The sequence below is a fragment of the Hevea brasiliensis genome, chromosome 1, assembly GCF_030052815.1.
Source record: "Hevea brasiliensis isolate MT/VB/25A 57/8 chromosome 1, ASM3005281v1, whole genome shotgun sequence".
Taxonomy (NCBI): Eukaryota; Viridiplantae; Streptophyta; class Magnoliopsida; order Malpighiales; family Euphorbiaceae; genus Hevea; species Hevea brasiliensis.
The window spans coordinates 107391548-107417387 of record NC_079493.1 but is presented as its reverse complement, the minus strand read 5'-3'; the positions used below and the strand labels follow the sequence as shown (position 1 = coordinate 107417387).

The 25840-nt window shown below is 27.6% G+C and overlaps 1 protein-coding gene across 1 annotated transcript; it reads left to right on the top strand.

Moving 5' to 3' along the window:
* The first annotated feature begins 296 nt into the window (after window positions 1–296).
* On the top strand, window positions 297–1696 carry LOC110651687 (actin-depolymerizing factor 5). Its single transcript, XM_021807079.2, has 3 exons — window positions 297–424; window positions 504–763; window positions 1310–1696. Exons 1-3 carry the CDS (start codon window positions 404–406, stop codon window positions 1458–1460), a joined length of 432 nt encoding a protein of 143 aa, XP_021662771.1. The 5' UTR covers window positions 297–403; the 3' UTR covers window positions 1461–1696.
* Window positions 1697–25840: the final 24144 nt, after the last annotated feature.

The window sequence follows — 25840 nt, the reverse complement described above, 5'->3', positions numbered from 1 at the left end:
AAAGAAAATTTAAGTTCACCAAGTCTTACTTTTCAGTGTTTAGAGTTGAATATATATTATGAAAAAAATTATATCATACAATTGATATATGTATACGACTTCATTTAATTATTAATTATGATAGGTTTTATATAGATTTTATTATGATCAATGGTTACAATGAAATCATTTATTACATGTATATCTATTTCACCAAATTATAATGTGGATCATATTTTTATATATATAAAAATAATAGATCTAGGGAGTAGAGGGCAAAGTTGCAATATTAAATAAACCTTGAGGGCAATTGAGGATCTACATTTTATATAAACAACAAGTGCCACCCCACTCAAACACATCATATTCTTCAATATTCTTCATATCACCTTTCAAACACACCAAATACCTTTCCTTCTCAACAATGGCGATGGCTTTCAAGATGGTACGCTTCTGTAAATCATCCTCTTCTTCATCATAATATAAGTATAACCCTTTTTTTAACCTAATTTTTCTGTTTTCAGGCAACCACTGGAATCTGGGTGACTGATGAATGCAAGAACTCCTTCATGGAGATGAAGTGGAAGAAGGTCCACAGGTTCATAGTGTTCAAGATCGATGAGAAATCAAGATTGGTCACCGTCGATAAGGTTGGTGGTCCCGGCGAGGGCTATGATGAGCTTGCTGCTTCATTGCCCAACGATGACTGTAGATATGCCGTTTTCGACTTCGACTTTGTCACCGTCGATAATTGCCGGAAGAGCAAGATCTTCTTCATTGCTTGGTCCGTCCTTATACTTCTTAGTTACAATATTTTTATCTTCCATTAATTACTAACAGAATTGCTAAATCATATATATTCCACTTAAATTATTAATAATAATAAATTATCTTCTAAATTCATTAGATTTGTTCGCACTCAAGCCCTTGACTTGAGACATTAAAGTACAGTCGAGTTCATCATGAGTAATCAATTAAGAATGAGGTGAGTGGAAGCTGTAAAAGTAGGAAAAATTAAATTTTCATTAATTATTTTTGGTACATTTCATTGTCTGTAGATGGAGGATCCAAGTCCCTTTTCCACATAGTTTTTAGGTGCATATACCCTAATTAGGTACAGGGTCAAGGATTCTTGGGTTTCACATGTACATTAAAAGGTTGTTCAATTAGCAAGCATAGTATATATAATTATATATGATGATACCAAAAATACCCTTTAATTTTCTCATTGGACTTGATTATATATATAAATTTTGCCAAAAAATTTTTAAAAAAATAACTGAAATAAAATTTTCAAAAAATAACAGAAATTATTGTTGTTTAATTTCAGGTCTCCAACAGCATCAAGAATTAGAGCAAAAATCCTATATGCAACCTCCAAAGATGGATTGAGAAGAGTGCTGGATGGTATCCACTATGAATTGCAAGCAACTGACCCAACTGAGATGGGATTTGATGTCATAAGGGAAAGAGCCAAATAAATTTGATTAACAAATAATATATTTACATTAGCTTAATAATTATATAAATATAATTATGTACTAGCATTATTATCATCTTACTTCTTTTTCTTAATAATTCCAACCAGCTGATGTGCTGTTGTCGTCTTGGTGCTGCTTTAATTTTCTTTTTTTTTTTTTCTTGATTTTTGGCACTAATGTATCTTTTAATCTATGATAATAATTATAATAATAACAATAATTATCTGTCCTTTGTATGGTAGTTGGACCACAAAGAGCCTTTAATTTGATTCAATCTCTTTTAACATAGATAGGTAAAATTGTGGCCTTGAAATAATAAAATGTCATGAGTGCCTTTGTCCTTTTTAATTATTACTTTCTATTTTTGAGTGTGTAATTAGAGAAAGATGATTTGGGAATTAATTGAAGATTTATTTTTTTTTAATTAATTATAGGTAAAATTAAATCAAATCGAAATAAAACCTTTGATCTGATTTGATTAACCCTAAACCTTAAGCCACTAGCATTTCAATTATGCTCCATTTCCATTTTTTAAGCATTATATATACCTAACATGCAAGAATTGAAGTAGATATATGCCTAGAATAAGGTTCAACTATGACTAGTTAGCAATAGACTCTTGGACTCTAGCTTGAGTTTGGCATCTCTAGATACTATCAAGTGAATTTGATTAAGCTCTTTAACAACTTGGACCCTGTAATTTGCATATACAGTCATCAGCTTGTTCATCAGGAACTTTGATGGCCTTTTGGATGGTTTCATGCAAGCCCTGTGCTGAGATGATTAATCCCTGTTGCCAACCCACCAATGAGTGCTACATTACAATGGATTTTAGAGGTAATCAGTACTTATGAGATATAATTAACATGAAGGAATAATTAATCACATTTGAAGGCGCCAAATGAATAAGGCAAAACCCATGAAAACTAAAACATGATTATTGTTTGAAGGAAAAAAAGAACAAATAATGAAAAGCCAAATACAAGAAGTTGTTCTTGACGTGACGAGGATATATATATTATAGCTTATCCAGTTGAATTGACACCACTGCCTCCTAGACAACATAAGACATGTATCTTTTGGTTTTTATTGTGAAGGAAACGTTTTTTTTGAAATGGTTTTGACATATGATAACCTTGCAGAAAACGTTTGCAACTTTGATCAATGTATTTCCAATTTTGATCTGGCAAAATATATATATGTGTGTGTTACTTTATTTAATAAATTGAAATATGACACACTTTTTTTATTTTTTAATTTTTATTTATTATATAAAACTTAATTTATCATATTATATATTATTTTTTATTTAAATATTTTTAAATTTTAATCACTAAAATTTTATCTTAGACATAAAAACATTAATTATTTAAAATTTTATTCATTACCATTTTTTTAAGAATTTTAAAATTTCTAATTTCAGATATTATAAAATTTCGCTCATCTGCTTATAAAATAATCATATTATATATTTCTCACATTAATATTTTTAATTAATTTTTTTATTAAATTAGAAAAATGGTGAATTATTTTATAAAAATTATATATATATTTAAACAATTATTTATAAAATTTAAAATTTATTTTTTAAAAAGATTTTTATATTTAAAATATAAGAATTTTAATAATAATATTTTAAAAATCATCAAGTTGCTTATTTTTTTTAATTTATTTTCATTTTATTGGCATATGTCAATTAATTTAAAAAATATTTTATTAATTAACTTATTTATTATTACTTGAAATAAAATTATAATTAATTAAAAATTTTATTACTAACATAATTTATAATATGATTATGAAAATATAAAACATAAATATATATCAATTTTTATTACTAAAATAAAATAAGAAATAATTCATGTAATACACAAAACGGCTAGTTTAATTTAAATTTTCTAAATTTATAATTTCATATATTATAAAACTCCACTTATCATATTATATATTTCTAACATCATTAATTAATTTTTCAATTAGATAAAAAAAATGGTGAATTAGTTTATAAAAATTAAATTAATATATATTTAAACAATTATTTATAAAATTTAAAATTTTATTTTTAAAAATATTTTTATATTTAAAGTATAAGAATTTTAATAATAATATTTTAAAAATCATCACATTACATATGTGTTTTTTCTACTTTGTTTATTATTTTATTGGTATATGTCAATTAATTTAAAAAATATCTTATTAATCAACTATTTATTTATTATCACTAAATAAAATTATAATTAATTAAAAAAGTTATCATTAACATAAATTTATGATATGATTATGAAAATATAAAATATAAAAATATATATATTAATTTATATTCCTAAAATAAAATAATAAATAATTCATGTAATAAATGACTAGTTTAATTTAAAATTCTTAAGTTTACAATTTTAGACATTATAAAATTCCACTCATCATATATATTTCTAACATTAAAATCTTTTAATTAATTTTTTGATTAAATTAGAAAATTGGTGCATTATTTTATAAAAGTTATATTAATATATTATTAGCTTTCTAAAGTTATTGAAGACATCTGTGAAGCATCCCAAGGTTCCCCTAAGGTCAAACAAGACCCTCATAGATCTTCTTAAAATTTAGCAAGATTTATCAGCTTCCCCTATGATTGGTGCAGACCCATTGGCTTGTGAGCTTACTTTGTCTTTTACCTACCCCGAGTGGCCAAGCACAAGGTGATGCTTCCTTTATTCGACCTTCGTTGCCTGTAAACGGTGAACACTAACGTGGTAAACTCACTTCATTGAATACATCATTGGAACACTCACGGCACATATCACCAAGATCTTACTGCTAAAAGGTAAACATATTTATTTAGCATGCCCAGTGGGATTTGTTGAATGGTAGAGATGAGACAACAACTCAAAGCATGAATTGCACGATCAAACCAACTTGAACTAATGGCTCCATCCGCGAAGAAAGATTAGTTCCACAACTTGTTGGATGGAGAGCAAACGAACTAATAACTGAGAGCACAAGTTGGTGGAGAAACAACAACTCAAGGCAGTACTTGATATGCTGACCCTATCCGAAAAGCCTTGTAGAGCTTCCTAAGGTTCCTAAAATTCCCTAACTTCTTAAGGTCAATAAAGATCCTTATAGAGCTTTCTAAGGTTCTATAAAATTCATCAACTTTTCTTGAGGCTGGTAAAGACCCTCGAAAGGCTTCCTAAGGTCTTGCAAGTCTGCTTTATCTTTTGGCCTAAGCCAAGGTGAAGCTTCCTTCATTGATATTTTGTTACATGTAAAATTCAACATGAATCTATGGTACACTTTATTGAATACATCACTAGCATGCCCTCAACACACATTACCAATTTTTTTTTTTTTTTAAGAAGACACACTACCAAAATCTTAATGTCGAAAAAAATAAATATATTAGAAATAATTTAAAGTCAATTTTGTAGGTTACAGATGATTTCAAATTATAATATTATAATTGATCGAATCAATCTAAACAAGTCAATTTCAATTCAGCTTGGATCATTTAATTAGCCATTTAACTTATCTTAATTAAATTCTTAGTTTTTATCCCCTCTAAATACAATTGCCAAACTAATTTGACTCTATGGTAACCTCTCTCTTTGTATTAAGAGTGGACGTAGCATGTAATAAAGTCAAATGGGAACATATATAATTTTAAAACCTAAACATTCATTTGACTTACAATTACATAATTGATCATAATACAAATTTCTAGAATTGGATTCTGATAAATTGGTGTTTCCTGTGAGCAAAGATTGCTAGGTAAACAATCATGGACCCAAAAAAAAAGGTGCCAAAACATCCTCATTAAAGAAGGCTAAAGCTAAGAACCCTAGAGCTTTTGAGGAAGGAAATTGGTGTCTTGACCCACAAATTAATCCCACAAGTTTCAATCACACCTAAATCTCATGTAATTAATACACTAATAATTAATTTGTTCCAAGATTTTCTAAATCCATGATGCAATACTTTTCACCTAGCTTTTCTGTTGAAATTACTTGCTCGCATGAAAAAAGCACGTAAATTTAATTGAGTTGCTAATCAAATAGTTATTATTATTATTATTATTATTATTATTATTATTATTATTATTATTATTATTACATGTTGCAATTAGCATTATAAAAAATTCGAATTAGACCAATCAATTGATCCAATTAATTTAATTAGGAATTAGGATGGTTCATTTGAATTTGATTTTATATTTTAATTTTTAAAAAGATTAATTAAAAACTAATATTAACATGCATAGAATTATTTTATTAATATCAATCCTATTTTAAAAACACCAGTAGTAGCTTCTAACCATTAATCATTGCTTGAAGCCAAACAAAAGTCAAAACTATTGTAATCAATAGCAATTATATACATCTCTCACATAATAATCAAGAGTGCATGGATTATAGGTATTGATATAAAGAAGTTGCATTTGACAAGTTGACCCTTAGATTGAAATGGCATATGTGAACTTGAGGACAAATTAATGGCACAAATTCTTCATTAATGTAAAACAAGCAACAAGTAAACTAACAAGCTCTTTGGGATAAATCTGAAGAAAAGCTACCAACTCTATGGTTAATTAATTATTTATCCTCCCATCCTGCAACTCATTGAAGTTTTGACAAATAAATTGAAAGTATCTCAACAATCAATAGGCAAAAAGATGAGTTATTCTATAATGTGAGAAGAAGATGTGCTAATCCTAACTCACTCTTAAAAATGAGCTCAAAGGGGGTTTACAAGATTGGAAATCTACAGGTGTTCCAATATCAAGGTAGAATTAGCTCTGATATTTTGAAAAGAAGATGACAATTATACCTAATTCACACTCAAACGCTAATTCAAGAGAGAAAAATTATTTAAATCTTTATATTTAACACTCTTACCTTATATCTATTTGATGTAGGGCAACATAATGCATTATGTTAGAAGACATAATGCATTATGTTAGAAGGGTATCATACAAAAAGGTTAGGTATATGGAGATGGGAATTGATGCCCTGGGCCACAATTGCAACTACTCAAATCATGTTTTGGCACCTAATTCCAACCATAGAATTTTACTCTCTACCACTGAATTTCTTCTTTCATCATATGATGTATTTCACATCACTGTTTAATTACCTAAGTCCCTCTTTCACTAATGCTTGTTTTGGTTGCTAATACTATTGCTACAACCAATGCTTTCCCAAAGTCAACAATGAGATTTGGGTCCACAGCCTCAATTTAATTATCAAGATTATTACTATTTTTTTACATTCATAATATCAATAAATATGAAATTTAATTTTAATTATTCTTTTATATTTATATAATTATAAATAAATATAAATGATGTGAAATAATTTAATTGATTTAGTTTATAAATAACGTGATAGACTAAGTCTGACTAAAAAAATCAAGTTTTCCTATTCCTAACCAAAGTCTCAGCATTAGTATTAGAGACTATATCAGTATCCTTCGATTTCTCATCTGCAACTTCTACAAAACTTGATTCGTTTTGCACTTACAGTGATACAATGTTGGGACTATGAGAATTACAAGAAAAAGTGGAAGTATTGACTGTCTTAGTGAGTAGTCCTAGCTTCCCAAAAACAAAAGAATATCCATTATATGTCACTTGAGAATTATATAAATCAGGAGGTATATGACACGAGCGTGATCTATCAGCTAAAAGGCGATGATCCCCTGATTGGAAATAAGATCCTAATGAAAATAGCAATAAATAGAAGATGTGCATATCTCTTCTTTCTCAGTTGAAAGACTTCCATTGGCGGAAAGGATATGAGGCAATGTTGGCACTTAAAAGGGATGTTTAGTTAAGTTCAGTTGTTAGATACAATTGATAGTAGATAAATATTTTCAAATAGCTTAATTACTCTATTTAATTAAATCTGCAGCTAATAGTTGAAGTTTGTATGAGCTCTAAAATAGTTAATAACTGATTTTATTTTATTTTTTTTATTTAGATTATATTACTCTTTTAAAATTTATTAATTATGAATTCTTTTGAAGGAATTAATTACAAAATTTTTTCGTCTCATGTTAATTTTTTATATTAATAAATTATTTATAATTATACAAAATAATTGATAAATATAAAAATATTATAAATAATAATTAAATTAGTTATAATATTCCTCTATATATATATATATATATATAAACAGTGTGGTTTGTCGACTAGAAAAACAATCTTTAGTGATACTTAGCAAGATGTACAAAGAAACTGATAAATCAAAAACTCGATCAACCCAAATTAATACAAACAAAAATGAGAGATTTTATATATTTAAATATTAATTATAATTTAAATATAGTTATAAATTAATTTTTTGTTTTATATATCAGGTTAAAATGATAAAAGTTTAATATAAAAGTTTATATATATATATAAATATAAAAGAAACACATGAATAGTTTGTATTAATTTTTATTTTTCAATTAATGTATGATAATATATTTATAAAAAGTTCAATAAAAATTAAATTATAAAAACATAAAAAGTGTTAAAGAAGTAAAAATCATAAAAATTGAACGTTTAATATGAAAACTAAATATAAGTGATTTTATAATTTAATTTATTGATTTCAATTTAAGAATGGTAATACCAATTATGTCAGTTTGATTTACTGAAATATAGTAATCCACCCAAACCTACCCATGTGCAAGCTAGTACTTAGAGAACCATTAGTCAATAGAACTATAAAGGGCGGCACAAGACAAGAGGAATATAGCTTAGTTAAGTGTAGGAGTGAGCGTTCGGTTCAAATAGAATCAAATCGAATCAAACTGAATTAAATCATAAAAATCAAATTATAAATTTCAAAATTTGAATTGAATTAAAATAGATAAAAAATTGAATCGAACCAAACCACTATATTTCAATTTGGTTTGGTTTGGTTCAAACTGATCGGTTTTGATTTTTTATTATTTTTTAATTTGGACTTAATTTTCAAGTTATTTGGTCTGATTTTGATCTTGATTTGAACCAAATAACTATTAATCAATTAAATTAAACAATTTATATACATATAATGTCACACCCTACCCCTCTGTAAGGCATAACATGATCCCGTAGTATACCTAATGAATTACCAACTCCGTCTACTGATAATCCATTAAATACACTACAAGGGATTTTAAAAACTTTTCTTACTTCTTTTACAGTGGTGAGCACTATTTACAGGTGTTAAAAACCTTTTTGAACTGAAGTGATAGAACTAACACATTTGAATTATTTGGAGTTTCTGTAAAAATTTTGGCAGAGTGCCATTTGTAATTTGGATAAAACAGTTCTTCAGAAAATCTGTAAAAAGCACTTCAATAGATTTCCAAATCTCAACTCCAACATATTTCTCAACACAACCCATTTCTCAATTCAAATCCACAGTGATTTTTCCAAGACTGAGGTAAAAGAAATATAATACAATTTTTACAAGCCAAAATAACTCATAATTATTTTGCAACTTCAATGTACAATTTTTATTTACAACTGCTCAAAACCAAAACAATATGTACATACAGTGATCATACATTACAGTACAAAATGCAAAATGTTGGTATACTCATTATACCCGGTAGTCTCTCGCTGGAAATACTAGCAGCCTGGTCTGCTGCCCTGTCTGTCTGTCTACCTGCGACAGCAATAAAAAGCTATCGCTGAGACAATGTCTCAGTGGTGCAAAACATTAACCAAATATAAATTTAAATCACAATTCATAATTCAAATAAATAGTGGATATTTAAAAACCATAGTTAAATTCAAGACAATACTGTCATAAGGAATTTAACACAATATCACAATAAATCTCAATAATCAAAACATAGTTAAATTCGAAAGACAGTAAATGTCAATAAGAATTTAAACTTCATTTCACAAATTGTCAAATCGCATAACAACACAATTTAGTCGAATAAGTTAAGAATACAGTGTTGCCAATTCATTCACAACTTAAGCCATGACACAAATTTTCGATCAATGCCGCGTTGTACACCACGACAAAGCAATCACAACCCCACTAATCGAAATCAATGAGGAAGGGAGCTAGCTATATAATGAGTACTCATCCGATCACCTCAACTGGTAAACCAGAGAGGGAGAAAAATAAACGATCACGACTCCATAAATGGAGAAGGAAAATAAACGATCACAACCCCATAAATGGAGAAGGAATGATATGATACTGTCATGCTAAGTGTGAATACAAAATCAATTCCAAACATTTTATTCAAATGATTCGTGAGAATCCAATAAATTTCCAAAGTTATAATTTCATTCACAAAATGGCAACACAATTCATAATTATCTTTAATTTCCACAAAAACTATTTACAGTACTTTTCAATCAATAGTATCCATCAAATCATTTACAATGCTTTTCAAGCAATAAATATCCATTCAAACACATTTCCACAATTTAAAACAATAATGTACAAATAGTCATAATTCATTTCAATTGAAAAATTCAAAAGAAATACTGTTGTGCACAAACACAATTTAAATCAATAACATACAATTAATCATATGAAATCTTATTCAGAGTAAAATCAGTTGAAAACTAGTTGTGCACAAACCTCTAATAACTGTCTCCTGGTCTGGACTCAATGTTTCCTTCCCTTTTCCTAAGTCTTTGGTAACTGAGAAACACAATTTGAAGTGTTTCAGTACTAAATTAAACTGTCTCTAACGATAATGTTCGATAAGTAATTCACTGAAGGCTATTATTTGCTCAATCACTTAATATACCGACCCTCGATGCGTTTTAGGTAAATTAGATTTTAGTGTCATTAATATGTCACATTCGATAGGGTTTTAGGGTTGGTACGTTTTACCAAACTCATTTCCTTGTTTAGTGCATTTTAATGCAACTTGCTGGATTCCAGGATACTAGTTTGACCTAGCCGGACGACCTAGTTTCCTCGGTTTTCGGGTTTCGGTCAAAACTAAAAACTTGTAGATCTATGTCTTATGGAACGCGGGGCAAAATTTTAGGTCATTCTGAGTTAAGGAGACCAAGTTATGGTCATTATACTATTGCTGGTCAAATGGCATCAAATTAGGTCAATTTTAGGTCAATTTGGTCAACTTTGGTTCGGCCAGTTTTTGGACCCGAATTTGTGCAAGCTTTTTTACTTACTTCTGGTCATTTCTGGGCTTTGGTCTTCATAAGACTTGTAGGTATGGGTCTTAACTATTCATGGTTAAAATTTCAGGTCAATTGGACCTGTTTTGAGTGAGTTATGGCCTAAACACTAACTGCTGCCCAATTGGTCAGTTTTTAGGTTTCAATTGCACTTAATCCGAATTGGTCATTTTTCATGCCACCTTGCAAGCAGAATTTTGGTATGCTTTCTAAATGAAAGTTGGCACATTTTGTGCCTAGTTTCACTTCCAATTGGTCTCATACCCATTGAGGTTACACATTTAAAGTTATAGGCTAAAATGCATACTGCCCTTAATTACCTTGCTTAAACATACCTCAATTACACACTTACATTACTATATATCCACTTCCCTTACCAATTCTGTTTTGGTTCATTTCCAAAACCACATTCCACTTTACATTAACATCACTTTGGGCAGATTACAAACATCCTTAATACACCAATTAAAACTCACATTTACAAAGTCTAAGTACAATCACATATACACCTAACATTACAAATTCTTACATACACTTTACACAATCACTCTATATACATATCCATCAATCCTCAATGTCAATATTCTGCCAATACCTTCATGAACACATACATTTATCCAAGAGTTCCAAGGCTGCCGAAAATGTTCCTCAATACCAAAGTATCATACAATTCATCAATTTCCATCCCAAGTGCAAAATTCACCATATACATATGGAATAATTTACTAGGACATTAAATCACCATAACCAACATAATTTCTCATCAAATATATGCACAATTATTTCATCAAATACATAACTCCATGGCTGTCCAAAATGGACATCTCAATAACTCTTCAAACTTGAAAATTTTCTTCACAAAACCAACACCCATAACATGAACACAAAGTTTAACAAAGCAATCTTCCAAAATACAAACTTACCTTATGGTTGGAACTTGCTAAACCTTGATTAAACTTCTTGATTTTGGTATCAAGCTCTCCCTTATGATGTGTAGACAAATTTTTATGAAGCTATCTAAGTGATTGGAGTTGAAATGGAGGAGTGGATCAAGCTTGAAGGCCAAACGGCAATGGAGGATTCACCCTTCTCTTCAATTCGGCATGGATGAGGAACCTTGAAGAAATGAGTTTGCAGATTGTATATTAGGTATACACCTGCCCCATTATGTTTTTATTTTATTCCTTTAGTGGCCCACTCACTCAATTAATCATATAATATGTTAAATTCTCACTTATTCCACATTAAACCCTTAATTTTTGTTATTTGCTTTAGGTACCACCAATTTAATTTTTCATTTCATTTTCAAAGTGTAATATTATTTATTTTTAATGGACATTTAGGTCAAAAGACAATTCGGGATGTCAAATGACCATAATGCCCATGTTCGGGTTGCATTCCCGATTTTTCGGTAACATCGGGTTTTGTCTGTTTTTCGATTTCTCACTTTTCCTTGTTCTAATAGTTTAATTTTTCTTTGATATTTCTAATGATATTCCTACTTCAATTGATGTCTCTTTAAGTCCTAAAAATATTTTCCAAGGTTCCCCGTGGTCCAGGGCTAGTCAACGGTCCACGCCGTGACTTCCCGGTGCGGTCACCCATCGCTAGGGTTCTCGGCTCGCTTAACTTGGTTACATTTCTTTGCTATTATTTTTCCTTTGTTTTTCTTGTATTTTCTTTTCTTGTATTCATTATTTTATGTCTCCTCACTCATATTGAAGTGTAGTTCTAGGCATCCTAGCTGTCCGGACAACACTGGTCACCGGAACAGCAGAACGCACTACCGAACTTAGGGGTGTTACATATAATTTATAAATTTCTCATAAAAATAAATCAAACAAAAAATCAAGAAAATTATGCGGTTCGATTTAACAGATTTTTTCTCTTCAAAACCAAACCGAACCAAAATAACCTAAATTTTTATAATACAAAACCGAACTGAACTGAATTATTTTAAAAACTAAACCAAATTACAGAATTAAGATAGTTCTGTTCGGTTTATTCAATTTGAACCGAATAATACTCACCTCTAATTAAGGTTAGCATCATCACGAAGAATATATGTGTCGATAATATTTCAAATTCATAGCACCACATGTCCAAGCCATTGGAGGAATATAATGGCTTGAAGGGGAAGCCATTTTAAATAAATTAAAATTAATATATTTACTAATATTAATTAAACTGCACATTTTTTTTAGCTTAAAAAAACGTCTTTTATTTGTAAATGCAATGATGCAAATCAATTTTATATTAAGCAGTATGCCTCTCAATCTTTAATAAAATTATTTTTCCACAAAAAGAATACTATTATTAATTAAAAATTCAAATAAATAACTTAAACATGATATAATATAAGGATATATTCAAAAATTATATAAAATTATAAATACTTGATTAGATTCACAAGCTACTTTAATTGCTTTATGCCAAATTCCATTTCCAATTTAACGCATTCGGTCCCTGAAGAGCCCATTACCGTGCTCCCTTGGGCTGGACCTACACTGAAATATTAATTACATCTTATTTTAATATTTTTCTGCGAATTATTTTTAATATTTTAAAATGGAACTCAAAATCGTTATTGAAATGCGAAAAAAGCTGTTGTTCGGATGATCTTGTGTTGTGTCAATCTTCTTTGAATATGCCACTTGCAAGAGCCAAGCATATGAGTTAAACGATAGCGTATTAGGGCCACCTTCGTCGTAAGGTTGCCGGTGCTATTTAGAATTTCCGATACCATAAAAAGAGACACAACTAGATTTGGCTACAGTTTGATTTTCTATTAAAATTAGGTTATGTTTGGATTTATGAATTTAAACTTAGATTTGAATAAATAAATTTAAAAGATATAAATTTAAATTTTAATTAAATTTAAAATAAATATATAATATACCTACTTAAAAAAAAGTAAGAATTTTAAATAACAGCATCAATTATGTTATTTTATAAGTTATATTGTTATTTAAATTATATTATTTTATTTTTATATTTTTTATTAAATTATTTAATCTTTTTATTAAGTTTTACATTGTCAAAAAAAAATTTAATATCAATCAAATTATCATTTAATTTATTTATTTTAATTAATTATATTAATTTTTTTAATCCCTCTTAATTTTTTTTTATACTTAAATTATCATAATTATCTTTCCCTTATTTTTTTCTTATCATTTCATATCTCTTTCTCTATATATTTCTTTTCTTTTATGCTCATATTCTTCTTTCAGTCATTTTATCTCTATTTTTTATATTTTTATAAAAATTAATATAAATCATATTCGGGAAAATAAAGTTAATTAATTTTTTAAAATTTTAAAAGAATCAAGCAGTGCTCTAAAAAAATTATTTATCGGTGGAACAAACACAAAAATAAAATTAAAAGAATTGAATAAAAATATTTAAATAATTTAAAAAAATGTAAATTTAAATTTAATATATATAATATATTTTTTATTTAAAAATATATTTTTTAAAATATTATATTAATACAATGACTAGTAAATTAATTTTATTAAAATATAAAAAATAAATAATAATATTTTTTAAAATATAACAATTTTTTAATTAATTTTATTAAAATAAATAAATTAAATAATATTTTAATAAATATAGACTAAAAAAATAAAGATTTAAATAATTTAATAAAAGTAAAATATATATTAAATAATATATTTTTTAAAATATAAAAATTAAATAATTAATTTAATTAAAATAAATAAATTAAAAAGTAATTTTTCTTAAAAAAAAAAAAAAAGTCCCACAAGGGAACCACGCCTTAGATGACAGAATGATCACATGTCCGGCACGGGACAAAGCATTCAAGCACAGAGAATGTGATTTTGATCTGAACCGTTAATCTCGAGGAATGGTGTGATATTTGCCACCAGATTGAAGGGGACAGTGTCTGGCTTTTAAAACAGAGAGTTCTCATTTTAACTTGACCGTCGTATCATGCATCGCTCTCCTGTTGTTGCTTACGTGCAAAAAAACTCCTTACGCGCCAACAAAGCACGTGCCCTACAACTTTATTCTCTGCAGTATCTTTGACCAGTCAGTCACCAGCAACTTTTACACGAAGGGGATGGTTTGCTAATTTATGGAAACTTACATTTATTAATAAACGTAGTCATCTTCTTTTCAATTTGGGACACATTGCGATTATAATTAACATTATTAATAATAAGTGACCATTTAATTTAGCTGTTGGAGCCAACCTTCTCATAACTAATATTAATGATCATTTCATAAAATTTATTACTATTTATTGTTATTTGTATATGAATTGTTAATTAATAATATAATTTATTAATTCTTTTCACTTTTATCTGTCGATTTTTTACACTTTAATTTTCTTTATTTTGAGAAGTAGATTTTTTTTTTAAAAATTTTAAAGTAAAAAATAGAAACTATATTTCTTTTATATATAAATCTACTTTAAATTTAATTTTAATAAATATATATCCATTAAAAAATAAGATAAAATAATTTTTTTATTAAAATACTTATTATATAATTTATTAATATATATATATAACATGGGAATTCGATTATAAAAAATTTACTTTTAACGCTTGCCATATTATTAATCCACGTTATCTATATAAATTTAAACTAAATGATTTGTAAAATTAAAAGTCAAACTAAAATTTTAAATGATTTGATGCAAAATTAACTCATTTAAATTAATTTAATTAATTATAACTTTAACTGAAAATTTAAACAAATAAAATTAATTTTTTTACAAAAATAATATGTTATCTCGAAAATATCTGTAATTTGTAAATAGACTTAAAATTTTTTATGTATACTATGAAATTATTTCGTAATTTTTTTTATACAAAATTAGTTAGTAATTAATTCAATGTTAAAAATAATATGTAATTTGAAATAATTTTAATTTAACTTAAATATAAGAGTGTATAATTAGTTAATTCAATTTTGAATCAAATCCAACTAAAATAACTAAAAAATAAAACTAACAAATAATAATAATAATAATAATAATAATCACACTTATTTTTTGCAGACGACAGCCTTTTCTTTTTTAAGGCAACTCAGGAACAAGCTTTAGCCTTGAGAGAGGTGCTTCATGTTTATGCCATTGCAGCAGGCCAGCTTATAAATTTTGACAAATCTCTGATTTGTTTTAGTGCTAATGTGCATGATGAAACTCGCCAGAATATTTGCAATATCTTGCAGGTCTGTGAACAAGATAATCTGGGCTCTTATTTGGGTCTTCCCACAGCAATTGGTCGAAACAAACAGGAAGTCTTCCAATTTGTGAAAGACAAATTCTGGAGGCGCATCAACTCTTGGAAGAACAAAGCCTTGTCTAGAGCTGGCAAGGAAATTCTTGTAAAGACGGTCTTACAATCTCTGCCAAACTATGTCATGAACCTTTTCCTTCTCCCAAAAGGTATATGTGATGATTTGCAACAAATAATGGCAAGATTTTGGTGGGGGACAAAGGTTGATGGAAGTAGAAGTTTACATTGGTTGGGTTGGGATCGCCTTGCTTGCCATAAACATTTTGGCGGTTTAAGTTTCAAGAAGATCAGACAATTTAATATCGCTATGCTTGGTAGGATGGGTTGGCACTTGTATATGAACTCTAATTCTTTGGCTAGCCGAATACTTAAAGCTAAATATTATCCTAATGTTTCTTTCTTAGAGGCTCCTATTGGGAATAATCCCAGCTATGTTTGGAGAAGCATTAGAGAATCTCAAAGTTTAATTCGTGATGGTCTTCTATGGCGTGTTGGGGATGGCAATGATATTGCTATCTGGCTAGATAGTTGGCTGCGGATGTTGCCTTCCCTATGGTTACTACAACCTTTGACTTTAATTTTGGGGTCTATATGGTTTCGGATTTGATCACTGATGGTGCTTGGAACATTGATTTGGTGAATCGTGTGTTTAATGAAAGGGATCGAAAACTTATTCTGTCAATCCCTTTAAGAAGGAGCTCTAGCATTGACTTGCAATTTTGGAAACATGATAAGAGAGGCGTTATTGATTAGCGGTGCTTACAAATTCTGAACTCGAGAATCGACACATTGTTGGCAATAAAAAATTCTGGAAGAAGCTTTGGTCTATCCCAGCGGCACCAAAAATCAGAAACTTTCTTTGGCGTGCTGTATCTGGTTCTCTACCGACCAGATCAAGACTTTGTTCTCGGCATGTTCCGACCACAGAGGTTTGTCCATTATGTAATGTTGATTGTGAATCTGTAAAGCATGTTTTAGTTGAATGCTCCTTTGCAAGGCATGTTTGGCTTGCCTCTCATCTTGGTTGGTTTTCTCCTTCAACCCATTCCTTTCAAGACTGGTTAATGCGAGCTTTAGCTCTCTTCAATCAAATGACTCGCAACTTTGGCGTACCTATGTTGGTCTATATGGGAGGAACGCAATTCAGTGGTTTGGAAATCTGCTCAGCCTGCTGCTAACTCCTACAGATTGAGAGGCCTTCGTCTCAAACGAGAATGGGACGATGCTCTGGTTAGTATACGGGCTGCTATTCCACCGACTGCAGATTTGCCTACACCACAGGAATGGAAAAAGCCAGGCCCTAACTGGGTGAAGCTCAATGTTGATATCGCTACCAATGTCAATTCTGGATGGACAGGAATCGGAATGGTGGTACGTAATGAAATGGGCAGTTTTGTGGCTTGTAAGATTTCGCGCATGGTAGGATTATTCTCACCTACAATTGCTGAAATTATGGGAGTACGAGAAGCTTTGAGCTGGATAAAGAACAACAATTGGCAAAACGTTATTGTGGAATCTGATAATTTGCAGGTTGTTAATGTTCTCAATTCCATGAATGTGGAAAACTTCTCTATGATGGGTGGTATTGTTTCTGATTGTAGATCTCTTATTAATGAGATTAGTTGTGAGATTCTGTTTTCTCATGTTTTCCGTTCGGCGAACGGGGTGGCTCATGCCCTTGCTCAAGCTACTCGTTCCTTTCCGAATGCTATGGAGTGGACTCTTTCTCCTCCTGAATTTGTATCTCTTCTTTTGCTTTAATGAAATCCCATTTATTATCAAAAAAAAAATAATAATAATAATAAACAAACATTAAATAGAAACCCATAAAATAGTAAAAAAAATAAATTAAAAGATCGATTGTTTGTTGTTTATTTTTAATTAAAATAAATATTCCAACCAAAAAATCAACTTTTAAAAATACTATTCAAACCAAATCCAATTAATTGAAAAATATAGTTTGATTCGATATTACAATCGATTTTTCTCACCTCCATTTAAATCTGTTAAACTTATACATTTGTCACATTTATTAAAATTATGAAAATTCTTAAAATTGAAAACATTTTATAAGTTTAGTGTTCACTTGCTAATAGTCTTTTTGGAATAATTTTAAATTTTTAACGGTGTAAATATCGGTTAAAATAGATTTTGTCATGATCTTATTTGAGTTATGAATTAAATTATAATCAATTCAGAATGATAATTTTAGCCCTAAAATTAGACCAAATTTATTCTAAGAATGTCTATTATAGTTTCTTCTTCCCTAAATTAAAATTGAAATCAACTGATTGAATCAGCAATTTAGTTCGATTTCAGTTTGATTTAAAGTATTTTTAAATTTTATTTTTGAAATATTTTCCTAAATTATATAAGTTATTTTGAACATATTTAATTTTTCAAATATTATCAAATAAAGTGTACAATAATTTTTATTAATTTTTAAATTTAATTAGCATATTTTTTATTTTTAAATTCAATTTGAAATTTTTAAAAATCTAATTTTTAACATGTTTCCTATATTATGAAGATAATTGCGAGAATCTTTAACTATTGGACCATTATCAAATAAAGTAAATAATAATTTCTACAAATTTTTTAAGTTAGCATATTTTAGATTTTTAAGTTTGATTTGAAATTTTTTGGATTCTATTTTTTAAAACATTTTTCCTATAATTGTAAGTATTTTTAATTCTTGGACTATTCTAAAATAAGGTACACAATAATTTTTATAAATTTTTTAAGTTAATTAGCACATTTTTAGATTTGATTTGAAATTTTTAAAATTTTATTTTTTAAACATTTTACCCATATGATTGTGAATATCTTTAATTTTTTTGACCATTCTCAAATAATATAATATAATTATTTCTATAAGTTTTTAAATTAATCAGTATATTTAGATTTTTAGTTTTATTAAAATTTAATGAATTCAAAAATATACTTACTTAAGGGTAGAAATATCTAAAAAAAAAAAAAAGATTTTTTTCATCGATGAATTATTATTATTAGAGATAATAATTTATAGAAGAATGATTTTTTTAAAGGAAATAAGTTTATTATGAATTAAAATGTTACATTGATACATGTAATATATGTTGGTATGCGTTGCGGTCCATAGAAATTTCTTGTAGCTATAGACTAAAAAATAGAAAATAAATGGGTTAAAGGTTTACTAAATATGAATTCGGTGAGGATTTTTTGATGCTTAAATTAAAGCTAATATGAGAAAATAATATATTAAATTGATTAGGGAAAAAGAATATACCTCCATAGATGATCTTATATATTTATATAGGATATAGATAATGGTTAGTTATAGTAAGTCAACTATATAATTATGTAGATACTATTAGCTAGCATAATTATAGGATTACATTTCTATTTATAATGCATAATTATAAGCGTTGCTATATTAAAAAATCTTACCAAGATTCCTTATCTTTACTCAAAATTTTTTTCTTTTATTGAGTGTTCTTACAGCAGTCGAACTAATTGAACGAATCTTAGATTTATGGGCTATCCAAAAACCTTTACTGAATTAATTATGTATATTTTAAATAGTTATATCAGTATAGAAATTGAATTTTTGATAGATGTCATAAATTATTTCTGATAAATTATTTATATTTTAAATTAGAGTCAACATATCTTATTTGTATTTTATGAAAAATTAAATTAAATTAAATTGGGATTGAGATGGATTCTTTTGATTGATCTAAAATGGATACTGTTAGAATTTTATTAGAATATAATAAATGTAGATTGAGATATAAATAAGTGTTTATCAAAATTTATTATAAAGAAAATTATTTGATTGATTATGATTTGGACTAATTAATATATGGTTGGTTTGATAATTACCAGAGGTCCGAATGCAATACTTTTTAATTAAAAAAATAATAATAATTTATTTTTAATTTTGTTGAATTTAAATTTTCCCATAAACATTAATTAAAAAATTTATGTAAAAATTGGAATTGGAACCATCTCAAATTAGATTGGACTACGTAATCATAAAAAATAAAAATCACTTTAAAATCATACTAAAATTGGCTCAAAATCATAATTGAATTGGATCAAATTCAAACCGGCTAAATCAGAGCTGGATCCGATTCAAATCTTCAACTGCCCTTGAAGATCTAAGTTGAAGGTTCTTTTATAAGTAAGGGAATGGCTACACAAACCATAGGGATGTGAGCCTTTAATTATTATTATTCAATAATGTCATTTTTATTTACCTAATAAAAGCTATATACAATATTTAATAAAAAAAATTATTACTCTTGTCTTATATTTATTTGCTATTAATTTGTTTTGTAATATTAATACTCCAAATTTCTTTTGACACAATTTTACTATTACTTGTATTTCTAAAATTAATTACAATATCTTTTTTTTATTATAAAATTTTTTAAAATGTGTTTTAAAAAAGTTGTTGACACTAAATAATTATTTGTATTTAATCATTTTATAAAAATTTTTCACATTCATAGAATTATTGTTCTATTTTTTAATTTTTCATATTTATTTTTATTTTTTATAAAATATTTAAAACTCTTTTTTAAGTATTAATAATAATTTTATAAAAACAAGAAAAAAAATATTTTTATTTTTATTTAATGATTTTAGAAATCTTTGTAACATATTAGTAAAAATTTTTTTATTAATTTTATAAAAGAGATCAATTTTTTTTAGTTTTTATTTAATCTCTTTAAAAAAATAAATTAAAAAATATGAATAAAGTACACATATGAACTCTTATTAATGTAAATTACATAAAACATGTTTATCTTAACTTATAAGTTGGTCAGACCAATTTATAAGCTCTAAAAATAAGTTGATCTATTTATTTATAACAATTTTTTTACTTATAAGTTTAGTTTATAAGCTAAAAAAATAAGTTGAAGAATCTAAATTTTTATTTTTATACTTATGAGTCACGTGTTTATAAACTAGTATGTCCAAGTATTTTATTATATTATCTTTATTTAATTTTTAAAATTTCATTATAAACCTCATTTAATATTATTTTTAATAATTTAAATAATAAATATATTTATAAACTATTTTTACTAAACACAATAACTGCATATTAGTCCCTTATAAATACTTTAATCAAATATATAATTATTTAAAGTTTTAATTACTTATAAGCTCAAATTATAAATTAATTTTTATAAGTTAAATCAGACACCATCTTAATAAATAATATAACATTATTCATTTTTTTTACCATGAGATTTTTAATTTAGGTATTGGAGTAGAATTCCAAACACTATATTGAAAGCCTTTGAACTCTTATTTGATTGCATGTGATATTTAATTTTATTACATCAAATTTTAGAATCACTTATCATGAGTAAGTGTTTTAAAGGTTTTTTTTTTGAAATATGAAAAATTGAACAGTAGAATGATAATCACAAAGTTGTGAAATATTTGTATAAATTGTCTAAATATAAAAAATTAACAAGTTTCAAAAAAATTTTAAATGCATTTAAAAAAATTTTATAATAAAAAGAGAACAATGTAATTAACTTTAGAAATAATAATAATAATAATAATAATAATAATAATAATAAAACTTGTAAAAAAATTTAGATTATTAATATTGTCATAAAAAATTAACAGAAAATAAATATAAAGTCATTTTACTTATATAACTAGTAAGAAGGATAAAAGAATTTATATAAAAAAATATTATTTATAGTTTTTATTAAATAATTAAAATTAAAATTATTCAACAATAATTACTAGATACTCGCACCTCAGAAAAAATGAATAATACCATCTAACTGTTGAAAATCCTGTCTGCAGCTTTGTATAGCCTTTCCCTATAATTAATTTAATAATAAAATGGAAGCATTAAATGCTTGATTGACGAGATGAATGATAATTGTTGCTTAAATATATTAAATAATTAAAGAGACAAGCAGACAAGCATTAATGATTTTTATCCTTTGTTCGATTTGGTTGATCTGCGATACACCCTCAATTGATTTGATGGATTCTCCTTTTTTTTTTTTTTTTCATTTCTTGAGAGATAAATTTTAATAATTATTTTTAAATTTATATAATTATAATATTATAATTTTTTAATTTTAAAATATAATATAAATTTTTTAAAATTTATATAGTAAACTTTTTTTTAATTTTTAATTATTTATTTTTTAATTAAAAATTAATATAAATAACTTCTGTATAATATTTAGTTAATATTTTTTTATTTTTTTTTATATAAAGTATAAAATTATTCTCTTTATGTATAAAAATTATTCTGTTTATAGAGAAAAATTATTCAATTTACACATAGCTTGAGAGAAAAAAGAAAAATATTGATTAAACTCCATGCTGAAATTGTCCAGGTCAGCGTCTAACTGAAAAACTAATAATTGGAGGTTATGTTACATTTGAAAATTTATGGAATTTTATGTTACATTTTTAAGTTGAAGGACTGTAATGTTACAACTAGATAAGTTCAGGGATAATTATCAAAATTTATTTTAATTTTGAGTGTTAAACTCTACACTATTACATATATGAGGAAACATTATATTGTTATTTTTTAATAAAATAAAATTTATTTTGTAAATAATTATTAAAAAGTTAATAATAATTTATCTAGTAATAAAAATAATAAAAATTAATAATTTTCTTTTTATGTTTAATTTATCATTTTCATCTTTCTATCTATATAACTAAGACTTTTCACTCATTTTTCTTCAACTTTAAGAGTTATTTCATTGTTATCTTTATTTGGACATATTTAAATAAATTAAGTATAATAAAAGATAATTTAGAATTTAATTTTTTCAAAGATAAAGAAAAATTAAATGAAATAAAAAAAATTATCAATAATGACAACGGGTACTCCTACTCTCTCTACTAATACGACTCCTTCAATTGCTTAACGAGTAGTTGGACCTCCTTCGAATACTTAACCACAAAATAACACAAAGGTTATAGGGCTAAGGTGCTTCTCCTACTTGGCAATCCAAAGTTAGAATGACTTGAAAAATTGAGCGAAAAAATACAGAAAATAAGATTCAGAGAATATCGATACTTATCTTAATTAATGCTTATATACTGCTAACCTCTCACTAATGGAGTATTGACACGTATAAGAGTTCATACAAGTGGCCTTATCACTTCTATAATTGATTTAAGAAATGTCTGGAGATATCTCTTGTAAGAATTATAATCATTTTGACTCTTCTAAAATGGCGATTACCAAGTACTTATATATGTAGATTTCAAGCAGTTAGATTGTCATAAACCTACAGCACATTTATGATGAGCGGTTAGCCACTCAGCCTCCGCTTATCTAGTCGGCTAAATGCCTTATCGCCAAGTAATGTGGGGTTCCTCCAAAGGAAATAAGATTTATTAGTAGCATTAAATGAGTTGGTTCCTTTATGTAAAGACCAACTACTCAGGAGGGGCCGTTATGGATGACTTCTATAGGGTGATAACCACTGCCTCTTGTTGTTTCGACCATAGAGTTTACATAGAGTGGTCATATGTACTTGTATCCGAGTACCTATGTATAGGATCCACATGTTGTATGACCTTTTCCTTTATACTGATTTCCATTCAAGAGGTTGGCTATTCTATTTTGTATTAAATAATGTTTCCAATATAATTAGAGAGATTAGAAAAAAATATATTTTTTAATGTGTCTAATTTATATAAATATATTTAGATCAATTTCTAATTGAAGTACTAAATAGAATTTGATCAAAGAAATTTTGAGTGATATTAAATTAAAATTTAAATATTTTTATGATATAAGTTAAAATTGAAAGATAATAATAAAATAATTTTAAAATTGAAAAACTAAATCAACTTTAAGCACTAAGACACAAGATTACTCAACAATATACTTCATATATCAACAACACACATAGACACATATATTTAGAGAGAGAGAATTAGCTCGAAAATCTTTCTTTGTCAATATTTATATTGATATTTATATAATTTTTAAAATGTAATAAGTTAGTCATATAATAATATTGACTAACTATAGGGTAATAATAATAATAATAATAATTCAAAAACTTGCAAGATTTGACGGTGCAGTAGGGATTGAAAAATTGAAATTTGCATGAGGGCACCGTAATGCCAAGTTAGGCAGATAACTGGTTAGGTGTGGCTTTCAAACGACATGAATTCAAGTCGGCATCATGAATATGAGAGGCTCTCCTGTGTGGTCGCGTTCCGCTTAATTCTGCCCCGTCGACCATGACATGACACTTTCATGGAAACATTACAATTTTTCAACTCTGTTAGCATAATTACAGCAATCAGCATGATTATAGGAGATTTGTGTAACATAATTACAGCAATCAGCATGATTATAGGAGATTTGTGTAGCATAATTATAGCAATTATTATTCTTGTCCAAATTAGTTCATATTCTCTTGTATAAAGAGATTGAATATCTCTGTAAATGGGACATGACAAATACACAATCCTTTTCTTCATTACTTGTATTCTTTCTTCTAACATGGTATCGAGCCATAAAACTTTTATTTCTAGTTTTTGGGGTCTCTCTCGCTCTCTCTCTACAACCTGCTCGGTTCATTCTTTCATACCTATTATTATACCATTTTTTTCCTCATCTTGTTATCAATGCAGAAATCTGATATTTCAAAACCTATTGCAATGGTTCTGACTGGTTCCAACTATAATTTTTGGGTTCAAGGAATAAAAAGTTTTTTTGATAGGTCGCAAGCTTTGGCGTATTGTTACTGGAGATATCATTGCGCCAACAAAAGAGAACGATGAAACTGATGCAAAATTTGCTGACCGTCTTGACGATTGGGATAATAAAAATCATTAGATCATCACATGGTTTCGCAATACCTCTGTCCCGTCCATTCACATCCGCTTGCTAATTATGACTCGCAAAAGAAATCGGGATTTTTGGCTAATCGATATCGTATCACCGGACTTGCCCACTATTATCGGTTGTGGACTACTCTTCATAATCTGAAACAAGAAGCGAGTCAATGCGTGAATGATTTTCTTGCCTGTGTCCAACCTATTTGGAATCAAATATCTCGTGCCAAAATCGGTGAAGATCATCTTCATCTCATTCAAGTTCTAATGGCTCTTCGATCGAATATGAGGCCGCTCGAGCGTCCTCGCTACATCGAAATCCACTCCCATCATTGGAAACGCTATTCAAGAGATTATTTTTGAAGAGACTCGTCTCGGTTTGGATAAAACTCCTCAATTTGAAGTCGCTCTTGCAACTACTCGATCCTCACATCAATCGCAATCAACTCGTAAGAATTGTAATCAAATTGGTCATGCTTTTGCATATTGTCCTACCATAAAATGCGATATTGTCATGGTTACGGTCATATTCTTGAACATTGTCCCACACGCCTCCAAGATCAAAAGGAGGGCATTCTAAATTCAAGAATGTCTCAAAGCACGGATCTTCCTCTCACATCGCTTTGTCGCATCGAGGGCTCTACCGCCATCACCATGAGTGATCTTGAGGCACTATTCAAACAGTTATCTCTTCTAATTCTCCTGCCATGTCCGCCACTCCGGGTAATTCTTATTGGCTTTTGACTCTGCATGTTGTAATCATATGACCACTAATCTTAAATTCTTGTCTTCTCAGAAACCTGTATCTTCCTTACCACCAATCCATACCGCAAATGGTACTAAAATGAACATCACACATACCGGTCATGTGTCTACCTCAAATCTTCATCTCCCGACACCTATTATATCCCTAATTTGGCACTCAATCTTATTTCATGGTCGGTTGTGTGAAAAAGGACTAAATGTTATTTTTCTCACCATGGTGTCAGTGCACAGGATCCACAAACGGGACAGATTCTTGGGAGGGTCGCAGAGTGGGTCGATTATTTGAGCTTACATCTTTACATCTTCCTCGAGATTTGTGTCTGCAGCTACAATCCCTAATTCCTCCA